This window comes from Heteronotia binoei, chromosome 9, assembly GCF_032191835.1.
Source record: "Heteronotia binoei isolate CCM8104 ecotype False Entrance Well chromosome 9, APGP_CSIRO_Hbin_v1, whole genome shotgun sequence".
In the NCBI taxonomy this organism is placed as follows: Eukaryota; Metazoa; Chordata; class Lepidosauria; order Squamata; family Gekkonidae; genus Heteronotia; species Heteronotia binoei.
In genome coordinates this window covers 42,918,886-42,934,636 of record NC_083231.1, presented here as the reverse complement: position 1 = coordinate 42,934,636, position 15,751 = coordinate 42,918,886, and the positions used below count along the sequence as shown (strand labels likewise).

Genomic DNA, 15,751 nt, shown 5'->3' with positions numbered 1-15,751 from the left:
TGGTATTTGCATACAATGCATATGAATGCTTATTCCCAGAGTTAAACTTTGTTGGTCTTAAATTTATTGGACTTGAATTTTATTCTATTTCTATTTAGTATATGTTGTTGACTCAGCAGTGTTCGGGAGGGAGGTGGAGAGATGGGTATGTGTATAAAATGTTTTCAGCTGGTGAGTAAACACTGCCTGCTTATGCGTACAAGTGAGCCGACTTCCATTTGTGTGTGAGAATAATTTTTCAATGGTATCCCTTTTTCATTCATCACATGTGCTTCTGGGTAGTCATTTCACAGATGACTTCACCCTGCCAATTCAATTTTGTGTGCAGAGCAGCTTCTGTTGTGATCATGTTTATTTATACTGTTGCCCCTATTGTGTCAGACCCCTTCCATTGCTTTATTTTTTTAACAGACTGAGACCACAAGAAATATTCTATATGTGAAAACAAGAAAAATGGGTAAGAAAAATCAAGACTGGAAGAAATATTCCCCCCTCCCAAATGTGTATATATTTATAGTTAGCCTAAAGGGGGTTAATTTCAGCTTGATAGCTAGATGGTTTTGTCCTGAACGTCTATTAATGTTAAAACTCACACATCCCTATTCATCGGTATAATGCTACTTTCTAGCCTCCAACTGTGTCAGGAGCATACTTGTAGCCTGCTTTCACATTCAAAAGTCAGAGGAGCTTTATAAAAATGTGAAACTGGAACAATCTAAGCCTTCCAGCTCTTCAGTCTAGTGCTGTAGCTCTACCCTTAATACCAACTTGATATGTGGACTTCAGCAAGCAGCAATGTTTGTGTTGTGAAAAGTGTTTATTCACATCAAACTGTTGTTAAAGACACAAGGACAGATCAATCGACATTTTTTTTCCTGGCAACTTGGCAACCCTAAAAATGACTACGTTTCTTTTACACCTACAAATGCACACAGTTGGGTAGCCATCATTAAAATTTTCTCTATTTCCTTAGCACTACCTTCAGACAGAATTCTCACTACTTAAAAATGCCAGTGACTTCAGTGTTTTAATTAGGATTGCCAATTCTGGTTTGACAGATTCCTGGAGATTTGGAGGTAGAACCTGGGGAGGATGGTGCTTGTGGAATGGGTGTGGCTGCAACAGCACCCCTGGAAAAGGAAGCAAGAGAAGGAAGTTGCTTGGGGGGGAAATTTGAGCCCTGAACAGGCTGGATGTAGCCTGCAGGCTATATTTTTGACACTCCTGCTTTAATCCCACTGGCTTCTCTAGCTCCACCTCAGTTAGCCTCTATCCTCCTTTAAATCAGTCTGTACTGAAAAAGTCTGCCCAAGTAAATGAAGCACAATGCAGCTGAGCCATGAATTTAGAAGGCTGCTTTCCCAGACCTCTTTATTTATGAAGCAGGTTTAGGCATTAAACATAACACCTTGAAGATTTAGAAATACTGAATGAAAATGCAGCATACACACAACCCTCTTTTTCCAGAATTAATCCAGCCTTTGATAGTTTATGTATGACCAAGCCATGCAAGGGAGCCAAAAATTTAGGACTCTGTGTTTAAAAATGAAGGCTGAGATACAGTAGAACAGTTTATAGAAGTCACCTTGAACTCAATTATAACATCAGAGAAAACACATTTGATAGACATGTAAGTTAATAGGTAGATATGGAACGTACAATTTATATCCTTCAGCTCTGTGCATTTCAGACATAGAAGGAAAAGAACATCTATGACAGCTGTATGACATCATTCTGAAAGATTCTTTCCTCCATTCCCCTTATATGTGCTTCACAACATGGCCAGAGAAGCGAGTCCTTGAGGGCAAGAATCAAAGGGTTGGGCTCTTGACCCTTAAATTCCTAGTGTATGGCTTGCAGCCTGTGCCTTCAGACAAGCCAACCAATGAGTCCAGGACCAGCTTAAGATGTACCTGTTTTTATTTGGTTGCAATGCACTGCTCAGTACAGCTCACAACAATTAAAAACACAGGTAAACCAACAACAAAAAATCTTCATTTCTACAGTTTTACAAAATAAAGCACATCAAGATGGCCCATAAACCTAGATGTATGTTCCTAAGGGTCTATAAAAGTGCCCAAGATTTTAAAAGGGCAGTGGGTGATCACCCCATTTTAAAAAATGTAGGGAAATGTTGCAATACCAGATGTGAAGCTTCCTTCAACAATGTCTGAGTAGTAGGTTTTAGATAACTATTGATCTAAAATGTTGGGCGTTTTCGCACTGACCTTACTTGGGAGCGATGTCCCTCTTCATTGCGCAGCGTCTGCGCAGATTTCGCACTAATTGCTCTGCAGAACCCGGAAGAGCCGCAAAGTCCCGCGGCTTTTGCGTCTCAAATGTAAACTGGTTTTTGGCCAGTTTACATTTGCGATGCAAAAGCTGCGGGACTTTGCGGCTCTTCCGGGTTCTGTGGAGCAATTAGTGCGAAATCCGCGCAGACGCTGCACGGTGAAGAGGGACGTCGCTCCCGAGTAAGGTCAGTGCGAAAACGCTCATCGTTGTTTTCAACCTTAAGTGAATTTTAAAGACTGTCTGAACAAAGTCACAACGAGTATGGATCAAATTCTGCTCAATAAAACAGCGTTAAAACATTCTCTTTTTATATGAAGTGACTTATGTTAGCTTTATAACTAATGTATGAAAGATAACCGCTGTTAGAAGAGCTCTTCTTCAGTACTGTGAAGGGAAAGAATAAGCTCAATAAAGATGAAGGTCACAAATAATGTGATGTGTATTTTAAATGAGCTCGTATATTTTCAATAATTGCTTTGATTCTAACAGAATATGACAATTGGTGACCAGAAGATTGCCTTCCTTTGAGCTGCATCAATGCATAATTTACCAGCAAGCAGTTACAGAACATTGGCTGGCCTATAGTTTACCTGTCAGTTCTGAAATCTCATGTACTGGGAAGAATGAAAAGGAGTAATTATGCAGTAATATACTATTGACTGTACTCAGGGGTCTAGGAAAGGATCTGCTTGCATGCATCTGCTGAATTGCACCTTTCAATTTTAGATGGCCGAGTTTCTGGCTCTCAAGGTGGTATTAAAAATCTCAATGTGTCAGTGATCTGCTGAGGTTCAGAAACCACAAAGCTGGTGTGATCAGAATTTAATGCTTCAGCATATATCTCTTCTGCTCTCCCTCCTCTGTAGGACTTTATGTGAAAAAATATATTCTTGTCTCACTCAAGCACCCCAGCCCCTATGAACATCTGCAGAAGATGTGGTAAAATCCCTGTGTATTCACCTTTCCATTTACTTCAATGGATGGAGTAGCAATATGCACATGGAATTTCCCTTTCCATTGAAGTGAATGGGGAAGCCTGGTCACAGAGGAATTGTGTATGTTTTGTTGTTGTTGTTTCCAGTGTCTTTTTGGGCAGGAACACATAGGAACGCAGTTCCAGTTGGCTTGGCATCAGGAGGTGTGGCCTAATATGCTGGGCTTTTTCTACAAAATAGTAACCCTGATTGTTTCTATCCAGTAACAGATAACTTATGAAAACCCCCTAGGGTTTTTAAGGCAAGAGACATTCATGGAAGTTTGCCATTGCCTGCCTCCATATCTCAACCCTGGTATTTCTTGGAGTCCTCCCATCCTAATTCTAGCCAGGGCCAACCCTGCTTAGCTTCTGAAATCTGATGAGATTGGGCTAGTCTGGGCTATCCAGGTCAGAGTTTATTGTATTTTTTACATCAGAGTTTATTGTATCCCTAGATGTGGTGCAAGGTTCCTCAAGGTTGCCACTTAGTATCATATGGAACTGACCTTGTGATGTAAGATAATGCTACCTTCTGTGTCCTCTGTGCATTACAGAAAACCTGGAAGAAGGGTAGGTCTGTTATTTGATGCAGGCCTCTTCTCCCTTGAGATCTACAGCCTGTGGAGAATTCTGTGGTAAGAAGTCAGCTTCTTGCTTCTTCTAATTGTTTGCACAGCCAGCCTTGAGAACAGTGAATTTAACTGTTTCTTCCCAGAGTTTCAAAGGACCTTTGGGGAGACCATTTATTTCTTTACTTTTCATAAGGCTTTGGGGACAAACAGAGAATCTGTCTTGGTGTTTATGAACTTCCTCAATGCCTGGCACAAAGTGACTCTTTCTCGATGCCAGTTGTTAAGTGTACCTTATTGCCTTTGAGCCTTCCCAGTTGGCTATGTAAAGCACACAATGACCCTATTACTTTCCTCAGTCTTTGTGACCTCAGGGAAGGAGGAAAAGAGCATTCACTTGTGTCCCTCTCAGTGAAATCTCTCCAATGGTATTTTCTAGGTTTGGCAAGATATGAGAGGCCTTTCTTGGTTCACATGAGGAGTTAGGAGGGGGGGGGGGAGATTTTGCCAAAATCTGTGGAGCTCTGATTGGGGGTGGTACATTCTTTTTCCTATATCAATGGAACCTCTATCACAACTGCTACCATCACCAGCTTTTTGAGAATGAACACCAACTTTTGAATTTAGGACTTGAATTATATAAATCTTGATGTTATACTTCTCAAATTGCAAGGAAGTATCCATATTTGGCAAAAGGACATGGATACAGTAGTTGTAACTTTCACTAATTGTAAAGAGCTATGCATTCACACTGGATTTCTGTGAATATATGCAAGAGCATGTATGGCTCCTAAACATGGTGATTAATCCAAAATGAATACCTGTCTCTTAGAACCTGCCTGCCCTTTGGTTCACCTATGGCCCGATCTGTGTTTTTATATAGTCTCAATTCAGTGGAGTCTACTCCCTGTTGAATATGTGTACATAGGATTTCTGCCTAATAAGCTGAAATAGAAATGTTTATAAAATATCTTACCATGGTTGTTTCTGCAATGGATCCAAAACTGTTTATAAAAATGTTGCATGTGACGTTAACTGGAGGTCCTGAAAAAAATTAAAAAATTATCTAGTAATTATGGCACATGCCAAAGAAAAGCTTGAGCTGCTGTCAAAATATGTTAGATTGAAGAAAGATGAAACAGAGATCCTTTTTTCCCCAGTAATATTGTGTGTTGGGTTAATTATTTTATTGGTTTTTAATTGAAATCATTTTACATTCATCAGCCATTTTCCAAGTTGCTAGATGTGTTATTCTTACACAAGAAGGAACTTGTGATATCTGAATAAAATATCAGTACACCTTGGGCTAAGTTTATGCTTGTCTTTTTCAGCAGGTAGTATGCTTGTCTTTTTCAGCAGAACGATGTACACTGCAGCCTTCGAGCAGGATGACTAAAAGTGACACCGTTTCAACAGGTTTATTCTTTTAGTTAAATCAAATAATATTTTACTGCCCTTGACAAGTCAGACAAGAGTTGTCAAGTTGAAGAAAAAGGACATGCTCCCTCAGGTAGCTGTCAAAGATGGTCTACATGTATTTTCTGCCTTAACTCAAAACGTTTGGAAAGGTACAAAAAAAGAAAGGCTTCCTTCTGAAACATGGTTCAGTTTCTTTCAAGTGCATTTGAAAATATCCCACCTTAATGCTGCTGGTTTTGAAGATGAGTGGCAGTTAATGGGAAGGTTCAAGTTAATTCTTAAAATCCTGAAAGACAGAACACTTTCTGCTTCCATGGGAGTTGTGCAGAATGTTTGTAAGGTTCATTCTTTGCAATGAAAGGTACCATTCCAGCTTGAGACAGAATAAAGTTTCTACAAAAGAGCAATGCTCTCCCCTAAATTGTATTTTGCTGAAAACATGTTAATCCGCTCATCTCTCTTAGCAACACATTTGCAAGACTGATGGAAGGATGGCCTCTTTTACCATGGTACTTGCTACTTCAAAGGAAGTGAATATTTCCTTCCTTTTTTGCATAGATCAGTAAAAAAGATCAGTAAAAGTGAAGCCCACTATTTGCAGGAAGTACATTCCACAAAATGTTCCCCTTGTCCTGTTCTCACTTAGCTCTAATTCTACTCACTGTTCCACTGAAAAGATGTTGGAAGGCTAAAAGAACCCAGGGGTGCATGCACAGTGCTTTTGTTTGCCTTAAAGAGGTAAAGGTAGTCCCCTGTGCAAGCACCAGTTGTTTCCAACTCTGGGGTGACGTTGCTTTCACAACGTTTTTACGGCAGACTTCTTACAGGGTGGTTGGCCGTTGCCTTCCCCAGTCAATTTCACTTTCCGCCCAGCAAGCTGGGTACTCATTTTACCGACCTCGGTAGGATGGAAGGCTGAGTCAACCTCAAGCTGGTTACCTGAAAACCCAGCTTCCGCGGGCCTAAGAAGCAAGATATGAGTCACAGGGAAAGATTTAAAGTAGGGTGTGTGTGTTTTAGGGGGGGAGTGACATTAAATGACATTTTTTAAAATATATTGGCTCTGTCATAATTGTCACTCTTGTCAGAAATGTATTTGCAGTTACTTATTTATATCCCACTCCCCCCCCCCAGTTGGAACTCAAAGCTGGTTTTAGAACATAATTCTCCCCTCTTACATTTTCTCACAACAGCTATCTTATGAGGTAGGTCAGGCTGGAAATTTGTGATGGGCCCAAAGCCCCTTGGCAAGCTTCCATGGTCCAAGTGGGCATTCAAACCTAGGTGGCCCAGGGTCTTAGTCTGCCACTCTGCTATTCCACACTGGCTCTTCATCAGGGACAGTTCTGGTTTAGAGTCAATTCAGATCATGCAAATAGATGTGTCCTCAGCCTTGTAGCCAGAAAACTTTGGGTGGAGGGGCCTGGGAGACAAAAAACTGGGGGGGGGGGGGCCGAGGCTTGACCGCTTCTTCCTTCTCTCTCTGTCTGTAGCTCTCTCGCTCTCACCACTTACTTTTGCTCTTCCGCTTTCTCTCTCACTGCTTCTCTCTCTCCCCCTCTCTCTCCCTGTCACTCTCTCTCACTGCCGTTCTCTCCCTCACTGTTGCTTTCTCCTCTCGTGTTCTCTCTCTCACTGCAGTGCACACTCTCTTTCTCCCCCGCTGTCTCTCTCTCTCTTTCACTGCCACTCTCCCGTGCTCTCTCTCACTTGGTCTCTCTCCCTCTCTTACACCACAGATACACCTTGCTATGAGTGCAGGGGTAGGGCTGCTACTCAAGCAGCGGGAAGGGGGGGGTTGCTGGTGCTGCTTCTATCTCAGCTTGAGAGGGAGACTGCTTCTATATCAGCGTGAGAGGGAGGAACATGCCGGTAGGCAACGGAAGGACTCTACAGAGGAAAGGGTTTTTTAAAATAAAGTGGCCTTCCCCCCCACACCTCCATAGCTACGGGCCTGTGTGTTCTTCTGCCAGTCCATTCATTCACTGTTGCCTGGTATGCTCATGGTTAATTGTGTCCACACTTCTATGCCCTCCTTGCCTCTAAATGATAGGACTGTTGGTACATTTCAGATATTTCACCCCCTGATGGAATCCTGTGCTTTGCCACTTTATTGCCCGTACAGTGTAATCCTATGCAAAATAATGTATTTATTTAATTTTATCCCACTCTTCCCACAAATGGGCTCAGGACAGGTTATAGCATTTCAGTCTAAACTCATTCTGTTCAATGGCTTTTCATTGCCCATCAGTTTCTTGCTAAGCTATTCTTATACCACAATCGTAGCCTTATCTAATATAAACCAAATGAATTTCTTGCTGTCCTTTCTAGATCACCAGACTTCACCATTTATTCCAGGGGTGGCCAACGGTAGCTCTCCAGATGTTTTTTTGCCTACAACTCCCATCATTGGCCAGCATAGCCAATGACTGGGGCTGATGGGAGTTGTAGGCAAAAAACATCTAGAGAACTACCGTTGGCCACCCCTGATTTATTCACTTTTTTCTATCAGATAATACTATCCACCTTTTCTGCAGTATGCTATCAAGCCTAGACCTGTCCTTCCATTTGTGTTGAATTCAATAAAGACTGTAAAGAGCTCTCTCCTGCATTTTCTTTCTTCTTCTAAATGGAGATGAAATAATTGTAGGACAACAATTCATCTCTAGCAGTCAGCAGCATCGCTGCTTGCCTGCAGGGATGTCTTTGCCTCCCTGGAAGGAAAAAGGAGGACTTCTGCTGCCCGTTTTGGCACAATTCTGAGGGGGTGGAGCTTGCTGCTGTATTGGTAGCACCATCTGCCCCCTAACTCAGTCTTCTACAGATGATCGGTGGAGGCAGGGGAGCTTTTAGCTCACTCCTGCTTGGATTGTCTCAGTTTCCCTTAAGCAGAGATCGGGTGGCTGAGAGGGCTGGACAGGAGCGCTTTTGGCTCGCTCTTGCTTTGGCTTGTCGGTTTCACTCTTTGCTTTCCTGCAGGCTGTACTGATCGGGTGTCTGATAAGGCCCTGGAGGGCTTTCTTTCCTCTGCATTGTTACAGAGAGCTGGAGATTGGGGCTGCTGATAAGGCCCCTGCTAATGCAAGTGGGATCGGCACAGGAGAGATGGCTCTCTAATTAACGGCCTGTTTTAACTTCACACCCCCTTTCTCCCCCCCCCACTTTTTTTTCCTTCTTAAGAAGGGGATTTGGCATTGTGCTGGTGGTATTGGAACTCTTCTTAAAGGGGTGGGGAGGCTGGATTTTTGGCAGCTTCCTTTGCTACCTCATTGCTTGTGGGTTATCATTCCCTCCCCCCCTTTTTGGTTCTTGGTCATTGCCATTTTTTCACTCTCCTTTCTGTTGTTAAAGGATTGGGTAGTGTGAGCTGTGAACAGCCAAACACCATTAAGGTTTGTAGAATCTTTCGGGATCAAGTGCCGTGTTCTACTGGAGAAAGTTTTCCTTCCAGACGTTTCGTTCTCAGCTGCGGAGAACATCCTCAGTGGCGTTGCAGCCGGAGCCGGCGCTCAGACCTTCTTGGCTGCTGTGCATTAAGTGGGGCCAGGGCTGCTGGAGAGCTGCTATTTCTAGGCTGGAGGGGGTGTGATGAAAGGGCAATTGGTTTGTGGCCCCACTCAATGCACAGCAGCCAAGAAGGTCTGAGCGCCTGCTCCGGCTGCAACGCCACTGAGGATGTTCTCCGCAGCTGAGAACGAAACGTCTGGAAGGAAAACTTTCTCCAGTAGAACACGGCACTTGATCCCGAAAGATTCTACAAACCCTAATGATGTTACCAGCCGTGAAAACCTGAAATCTTTGATAGCCAAACATCAGTTTGATGTAGTGGTTAAGTGTGCAGACTCTTATCTGGGAGAACCAGGTTTGATTCCTCACTCCTCCACTTGTGCCTGCTGAAATGGCCTTGGTTCGACCATAGCTCTGGCAGAGGTTGTCCTTGAAAGGACAGCTGCTGTAAGAGCTTTCTCAGCCCCACCCACCTCACAGGGTGTCTGTTGTGGGGCAGGAAGATAATGGAGATTGGGAGCCACTCTGAGATTCAGAATGGAGGATGGGATATAGATCCAGTGTTGTTTTCTTCTTCTTGGTTTGCAGAGGACCTTAGCTGACTTGTTGGATAGGCATCTTTGGCCTTTTGAGGCTTAGTGGGACTGTGCTGGCCATTTTAGGCTCCCCTTGTGGTTTTTCTTTCTTGGGTAAGAGGGCAGCCATTTTAGGGACAGTAGAGCGGCAGGCATTATCAGCTCCTCTGTTGGGTTTATTTCAGGAACAAAGGGAAAAGCCATTTTGAGTGCTGTGTAGCAGCAGCCATTTTAGTACCAATTTTTGAGTGGCTTTGCTCTTAGTTGGGTTTACGGGTATTGTTAAAATGCCTGGTTTAAAAAAAAGGCACAGGGAGATCCAAGGGAAAACATCCCGCACCTAAGGCCCCACCTAAAAGGCCATCTCCCCCCTTTATCGTCCAGCTGACGAGGGTGATGAGGTGGTAAATAGGGCCATTTTGCAGCAGCTTAGGGTGCTGGAGCAGGCATCTGGCATTCCTCACCCACAGGGCTCAGATGATGGGGAAAATCCTAAGGCTATGTTACAAGTGGATATTTTAACCAGGTTTTCTATCCTTGACGGCAGGTCTGCTGGAAATGTCGCTGGAGGAGCCAGGGGGTCTGATGGTTCAGACTGGGGTGCCGGTCCACTTCATATGGATGCTGGAACAGGGGTCAGCACTGGTATTGGTTGGATCTGAGGGTAAGGTTGCAAACACTATGCATTCATAACCTGGGCTGCCTTGGCCATGGGGACCCATTGGGCCCTGCCGCTACAGTGGCACCCAGGGTTGCCACAGGGGCTTCTGGTACCTTCCCCTCTCCTGGCATAGGTACATAGCAAGCTTGGTCTTGGCCAGCCAGGCAGTTTGGCTCCTACGGGGCTTGGCCAGTAGCTGGGCAGCAAGGTATGCCAGGTCCCATGTTGGGGGGTGGGGCTTTCCTTCTCCTTTGAGTGCTTCTTATGGGTCTGCCCCCTTTTACTGCATTGCCTTTTGGGGACTTAGCTTTACCCTTTTGTGATCATTTATTGACTACAACAAAAAATAAGATTTTAAAGGATGAATATGTGAATATTTTCTCCCTCCTGTTCTTGAGCTGGAGAAGAAAGACTAGGAGTATTTAGATGATAAGGAGAAAGAGAAGCTGAAGAAGCAGAGAGTAGACAGGACCTCGGCCAATTGGCTTCCTGGGTTTTTCATATATACTGGTTGATAGCACACTAGCCTTGGAGGTGCTTCACTGATCCAGTATATGGATATTATTTATGAGTATACAATGTTTAATGGGCCCACTTGGGTCCAATATGACTAGGAGTTACAAAAGTGAGCTGCCTTATACCCTTCCCTGCAGTGGAACCGCATCCATCAGCAGCTTTGGCTCCAGGTCTTGTCCCCTGCGTGACCAAACTTGGGCGACTGCTCTGATAGTGGCCATTTGGTTGCCAGGACATCTGTGACTTCTTCATGTTCTTTCTGCAGTTCGGCGTGGCAGGCGGTTCAGCCCCGCTTGCTTTTGCTGGGAGTTTGGGTCCCAGGGAGTGTGCAGTAGGAAGGCTTGCCAGTACAGGCATGAAGGTCCCATGTGGGGTGGCTCTCACTCCTTTAGTAACTGCCCCAGAGCCCAGCCATATAGGGGCCCTGTCCGATAAAGGTGGGACCTCTTTCTCCCTGTCCATCTGGCTGCAGGAGTTTTTGGAATTCTTTAATGGGATTTCATTTTGGAGGGCAGACATGAAACTTGAAGCAGAGCTTCAGGTTATGTCTGATGTCGCTGGGTCTTTATGTTTTGAGGACATTTATTTTTGCGGACATTGGTGCACAGATATATGGCCAGATTCATGGGTTCAGGCGGGTGTGAACAGAGATGTTTCTTGAGTTCTTTCCCATTCTCATTGCTTTTTGATTGTGGGGGAGTTATATGGCCAATTGCACAATTTATTTTTGGTGTGATAACATGGCAGTGGTACATGTAATTAATTCCCTTTCATCCAAATCTCAATGGGTTATGAAATAGGTGTGGGCCTTCACTCTGCATTGTCTGCGGCTTAACATAATGTTTTTAGCCAAGCATGTACCTAGGGTGAATAATGGAGTGGCTGACACTCTCTCTCATGAACAGATGGAGAGATGTCATCAGCTGGCCCCAGAAGCTGACCAAGAGCCGGTACAAATGCCCCCGGAGCTGTGGCTGATTGGAGAGCCGAGGCCTGCAGAGCGATAGGCCTAGCCATAGCACACAGTACCAGGAAGTCTTAGGTTAGGGGTAGGGTATTGCATTGTTTGGCCCCTTCCAGTGGAGCAGTTGCTCCACTACTGTGTTTCTTTAAAAGGTAAGGGATTGGCTGTGCAATCAATTAGGGGATGCCTGTCTTCTCTGGCTTTTGCTAGTAAGGCATTGGGGTATAAAGAGGAAGATGCTGGAGGGCTGGGCTAGAGGCCGGGCCTAATCCTGATGCTAGGAGGTCTATTTCCCCTTTGATTCTTAGGGGCTTGAAGGGGGTTTGGGGCACAGTGTGTGCATTCTATTTTGAATCCACCCTGTTTCATGCTGCTTCCTTGGTTGCCTTCTTTGAGGCCCTCAGAGTCAGTGACCTAGTGGCACGCTCCTGAAATGATGTTCCTGGTAGTGCTTTGTTGCCACAGGTCCTGAGGTTGGTGGAAAGTAAGGCGGCCATTACCGTTTGACACTCTAAGACTGACCAGCATCGCCGACGCGGGGATTCAGGGGTTGGCCTTGCAGTGGCTTTCCTCTTTCCTTGAAGGTCGGGGACAAAGGGTCGCAATTGGGGGGGAGCTATCCCGGAGGCACACACTTAATTGTGGAGTGCCTCAGGGAGCGGTTCTCTCCCCGATGTTATTTAACATCTATATGCGACCTCTTGCCCAGATTGCCCGAAGGTATGGGCTGGGGTGTCACCAGTATGCGGATGACACCCAGCTCTATCTACTTATGGACGGCTGACCGGTCTGCGCCCCAGAAAACCTGGACCGGGCACTACAGGCCGTGGCTGAATGGCTCAGACTGAGTGGACTAAGACTGAATCCTGCGAAGACAGAGGTCCTTTGTTTGGGCCGTCGTGGTCCAGGGGGGGAAATCCCCCTACCAGCTTTTGACGGTGCGCCGCTGATGGCGGCGGACAGGGTCAAGAGCCTGGGGGTGCTACTGGAGCCGTCCCTAAAGATGGAGGCTCAGATAGCAGCCACTGCCAAGTCCGCGTTTTTTCATCTTAGGCGGGCAAGGCAGTTGGCCCCCTTCCTGGACCGCGACGACCTAGCAACAGTGATCCATGCTACGGTCACCTCGAGGTTGGATTACTGCAATGCCCTCTACATGGGGCTGCCCCTGTGCCGGACCCGGAAATTGCAGCTGGTGCAGAATGCCGCGGCCCGGCTGTTATTGGGCCTCCCAAAGTGGGGGCACATTCGGCCGGGTCTTCGGGCTCTGCACTGGCTTCCAATAATATACCGGGTCCGGTACAAGGTGCTGGTTATTACCTTTAAAGCCCTATATGGCCTGGGACCTGCCTATCTGAAGGACCGTCTCTCCCCACACGTTCCCCAGAGAGTACTGAGGTCTGGGACGCAAAACCTTCTCACCATCCCCGGGCCCAAAGAAGTCCGTCTCAAGACAACCAGAGACAGGGCCTTCTCTACAATGGCCCCCACATGGTGGAACCAGCTGCTGGAAGAGGTGAGGGCCCTGCGGGATCTTACTCAGTTCCGCAGGGCCTGTAAGACAAGCCTCTTCCAGCTAGCCTACGCCTGACTAGATTAATGTGGCTTATCAGACTTTAGTGATATATACGGCATAGTTTTAATGTTAAGATTTTAAGGTTTTTAAATGTTTTGACTTTTTAACTGTAACAATTTTGCACTTTGTGTATTGTTTTATCGTTTGTTGTGAGCCGCCCTGAGCCATTTTATGGGAAGGGCGGGATACAAGTCATAGAATAAATAAATAAAAATAAATAAATAAATAAATAAATAAATAAATAAATAAATAAATAAATAAGGGAACCATTTTGGAGCTGGGCACATGCTCTGAGTAGGACTTGTGTCCTGTTTTCGCTTTGGCTGCCTATTTGGCAGTACGCAGTCCTAGGGATGGATTTTTGTTTTGTCACCTCAACAGCAGTCTGCTGACAAAACATCAGTTTTGGGTTGTGACTTCTCGGGCTTTAGTTATGCTGCCTTAACTCCCTGACTTAATCCCTAGCTTTGTGTGGTTTGTAACATGAATTTTATGGTTATTGTTTCTTGTTTGACTGTTTTTTCTTTTTAGATGCTGCTGTTCCTGACCAGAGGAACCGAGTTCTCAACTGTGGATACAGTTGTGTGTTTTGGGCTGCACATCAGGCTCGGAGAACTTTGGTCGTCTCTTAGCTGGGACTCAGCCAATGGGTCACTATTGAATGGCATGGGTGGCAGGGTCTTGATTGGCCTGGCTTGCTGCCATTGTTATTCTACGGAATGCTGGCCCTCCTCCCCAGGTCCTAGTTATTCACCTGTGTGGGAATGATCTTAGGCTAGTAAAAGGCAAGATGCTTGCCTTGCAGGTCAGGAAGGATTTTAGGGCCATTAAGGTGAGATGGCCTGGGACCATTATAATATGGCCAGATATGATTCCCCACCTTGTTTGCTGTAGTTTGGGACCCTGCAGGCATCGAGAGGGCCCGTCACAAGGCTAGCAAGGAGATTAGGAAAGCCTTAGAAGGGGGATTGGGCCACTACCAGCCCCATCTAGAGATTTCTCTTAAATTCCCTTACCTCTACAGAGGGAATGGGGGCATCTCTCTAAAAAGGGCAATATGCTTTTCTTGAAAGACATTTGGCAAGGGCTGTGGGTGGCATTGGGCCTTCTGGTGGGTGCTAAGGCCTAAGCAGAGGCTTGGCCTTAGTAGTGGCAGGTTTTATTGTGCTTATGGTACTGTGCGGCTAGGGGAGGACCAGAAAGCATCCCCTCTCGGGGGGGTTAGGGCACTGGCAGGATCAACCTTGGGGTTTGATGACCCGGGGTGGGAGAATGCAGACCGTCCTTTAAGGCTTGACTGGAGAGGCCCTTCCATTGAGATGTGCGTCTGGTAGTTGGACCCTCTGGGGCTTGGCTTTTTGCTGGGCTGTCCTGGTGGGAGCTGTGCCACACAGCTCCGTCTGGGGGCCAGGTCTCTCGCCTGTTGAATGGCAGGGGAGGGGTCTGTTGAGACCCCTGGCCCTGACCAGGCCACAGTTTCAGTACCTTAGGGTGCCTTCCATTGAGATGTGGACAGACCCTCTGGGGATTGCCTTCTTGCTGAGCTGACCTGGCGGGAGCTGTGGCATGGCGAGAGCTGTCGGCTGGGGACTGGGTCCCTCGACTGTGGAATGGCAGGGGAGGTGTCTGTTGAGACCCCTGGCCCTGACCAAGACACAGTTTCGGTTAGCCCTTGGTGTTTGTTACTTATACTTTAATAAAGTGACCCTCAGTTATACCTAATACCTTGCATCTAACTCTTTATTCTGACTTGGGGGGCAATCTTATGTTGTCCAGTGAAAGCTACAACATAGCTACAGAATGTTAACATGAAATCATGGTTTCTCTTTTTTATCTCTGTCATCTGAGCTCCTATCTGTTGTATCTTTTGTGAGATATTTGAGCCACTTAGCTTATTAAGCAAACAATTACAAACCATGGAACAATTAGTTTTAGAGCAACACACTGGCATTTCCATGCCCTAGTCTGCTATGCACTGGATCTGGCCTTCAGCAAGTCACCTTCCAACTACAGTTTCAACTAGCTCTGAACAAAAATAAATAATGTCATACCACAGTTGTAGGAAAAGGGGGCTGCATCCAAAATAGCTCTGATGTGCATAATTGCTTTATGTTTCCTCCATGACCTGCAGTCCTCTGTGCTGCTTCCCATGCTATCCTATACCCCCAAACCTCAAGGACACCTTTTTAGAGAGGATGGGAGATGCAGAAGACCAGGGGAGACAGGAAGACATGTTCTGCTAGTGAAATTTGACTTAGAGTTCTTTGGATACAATTCAAGGGTTTTAATGTACTTCAAGCATAATTTTAATATATGTCCATTTCCTAACATTGAACTCTAGGAAAATGAAATGGAAGTGCATTCTAGGAAAATATGTGAGAATTAATGCACGAGAATGAAAACAACCTCACCAAGAACAGCCATTAAGAATCATTAGATTATGTCTGAATGAATAAAGTAATGGTACCAATGGGTAATTACAGGGGTGCTTTGCCACCATTTTGCCATAAGCTAAAAAAAGAGAGAAGGAAAGAGAAGCTTTTAAAGCAAATTCATAATGAGTGAGTCTGTCATAAAGGATAAACAAATCTATTGCCACTGCTGCCTTATCACATGGAAGCCAATAGTAAGAAAACAATGTTCTTGACTATAAATAACTGAAGGAATATGGGGAAAATAATTCTACTGTCTGAAAG

At 45.3% G+C, this 15,751-nt stretch overlaps 1 protein-coding gene across 2 annotated transcripts in view; it reads right to left on the bottom strand.

Annotated features, from left to right (window-relative positions):
* The window catches only part of GLRA3 (glycine receptor alpha 3), a 118,892-nt gene that overhangs the window by 62,045 nt on the left and 41,096 nt on the right, over positions 1-15,751 (bottom strand). The window contains exon 3 of one of the 2 annotated variants that reach the window (XM_060246519.1): positions 4,817-4,884. The exons of the other annotated variant lie outside the window; for it this stretch is intronic. Within the exon in view, the coding sequence (XP_060102502.1) occupies positions 4,817-4,884 (68 nt within the window). The remainder of the gene's footprint in view (positions 1-4,816; positions 4,885-15,751) is intronic. 2 annotated transcript variants of the gene reach the window in all.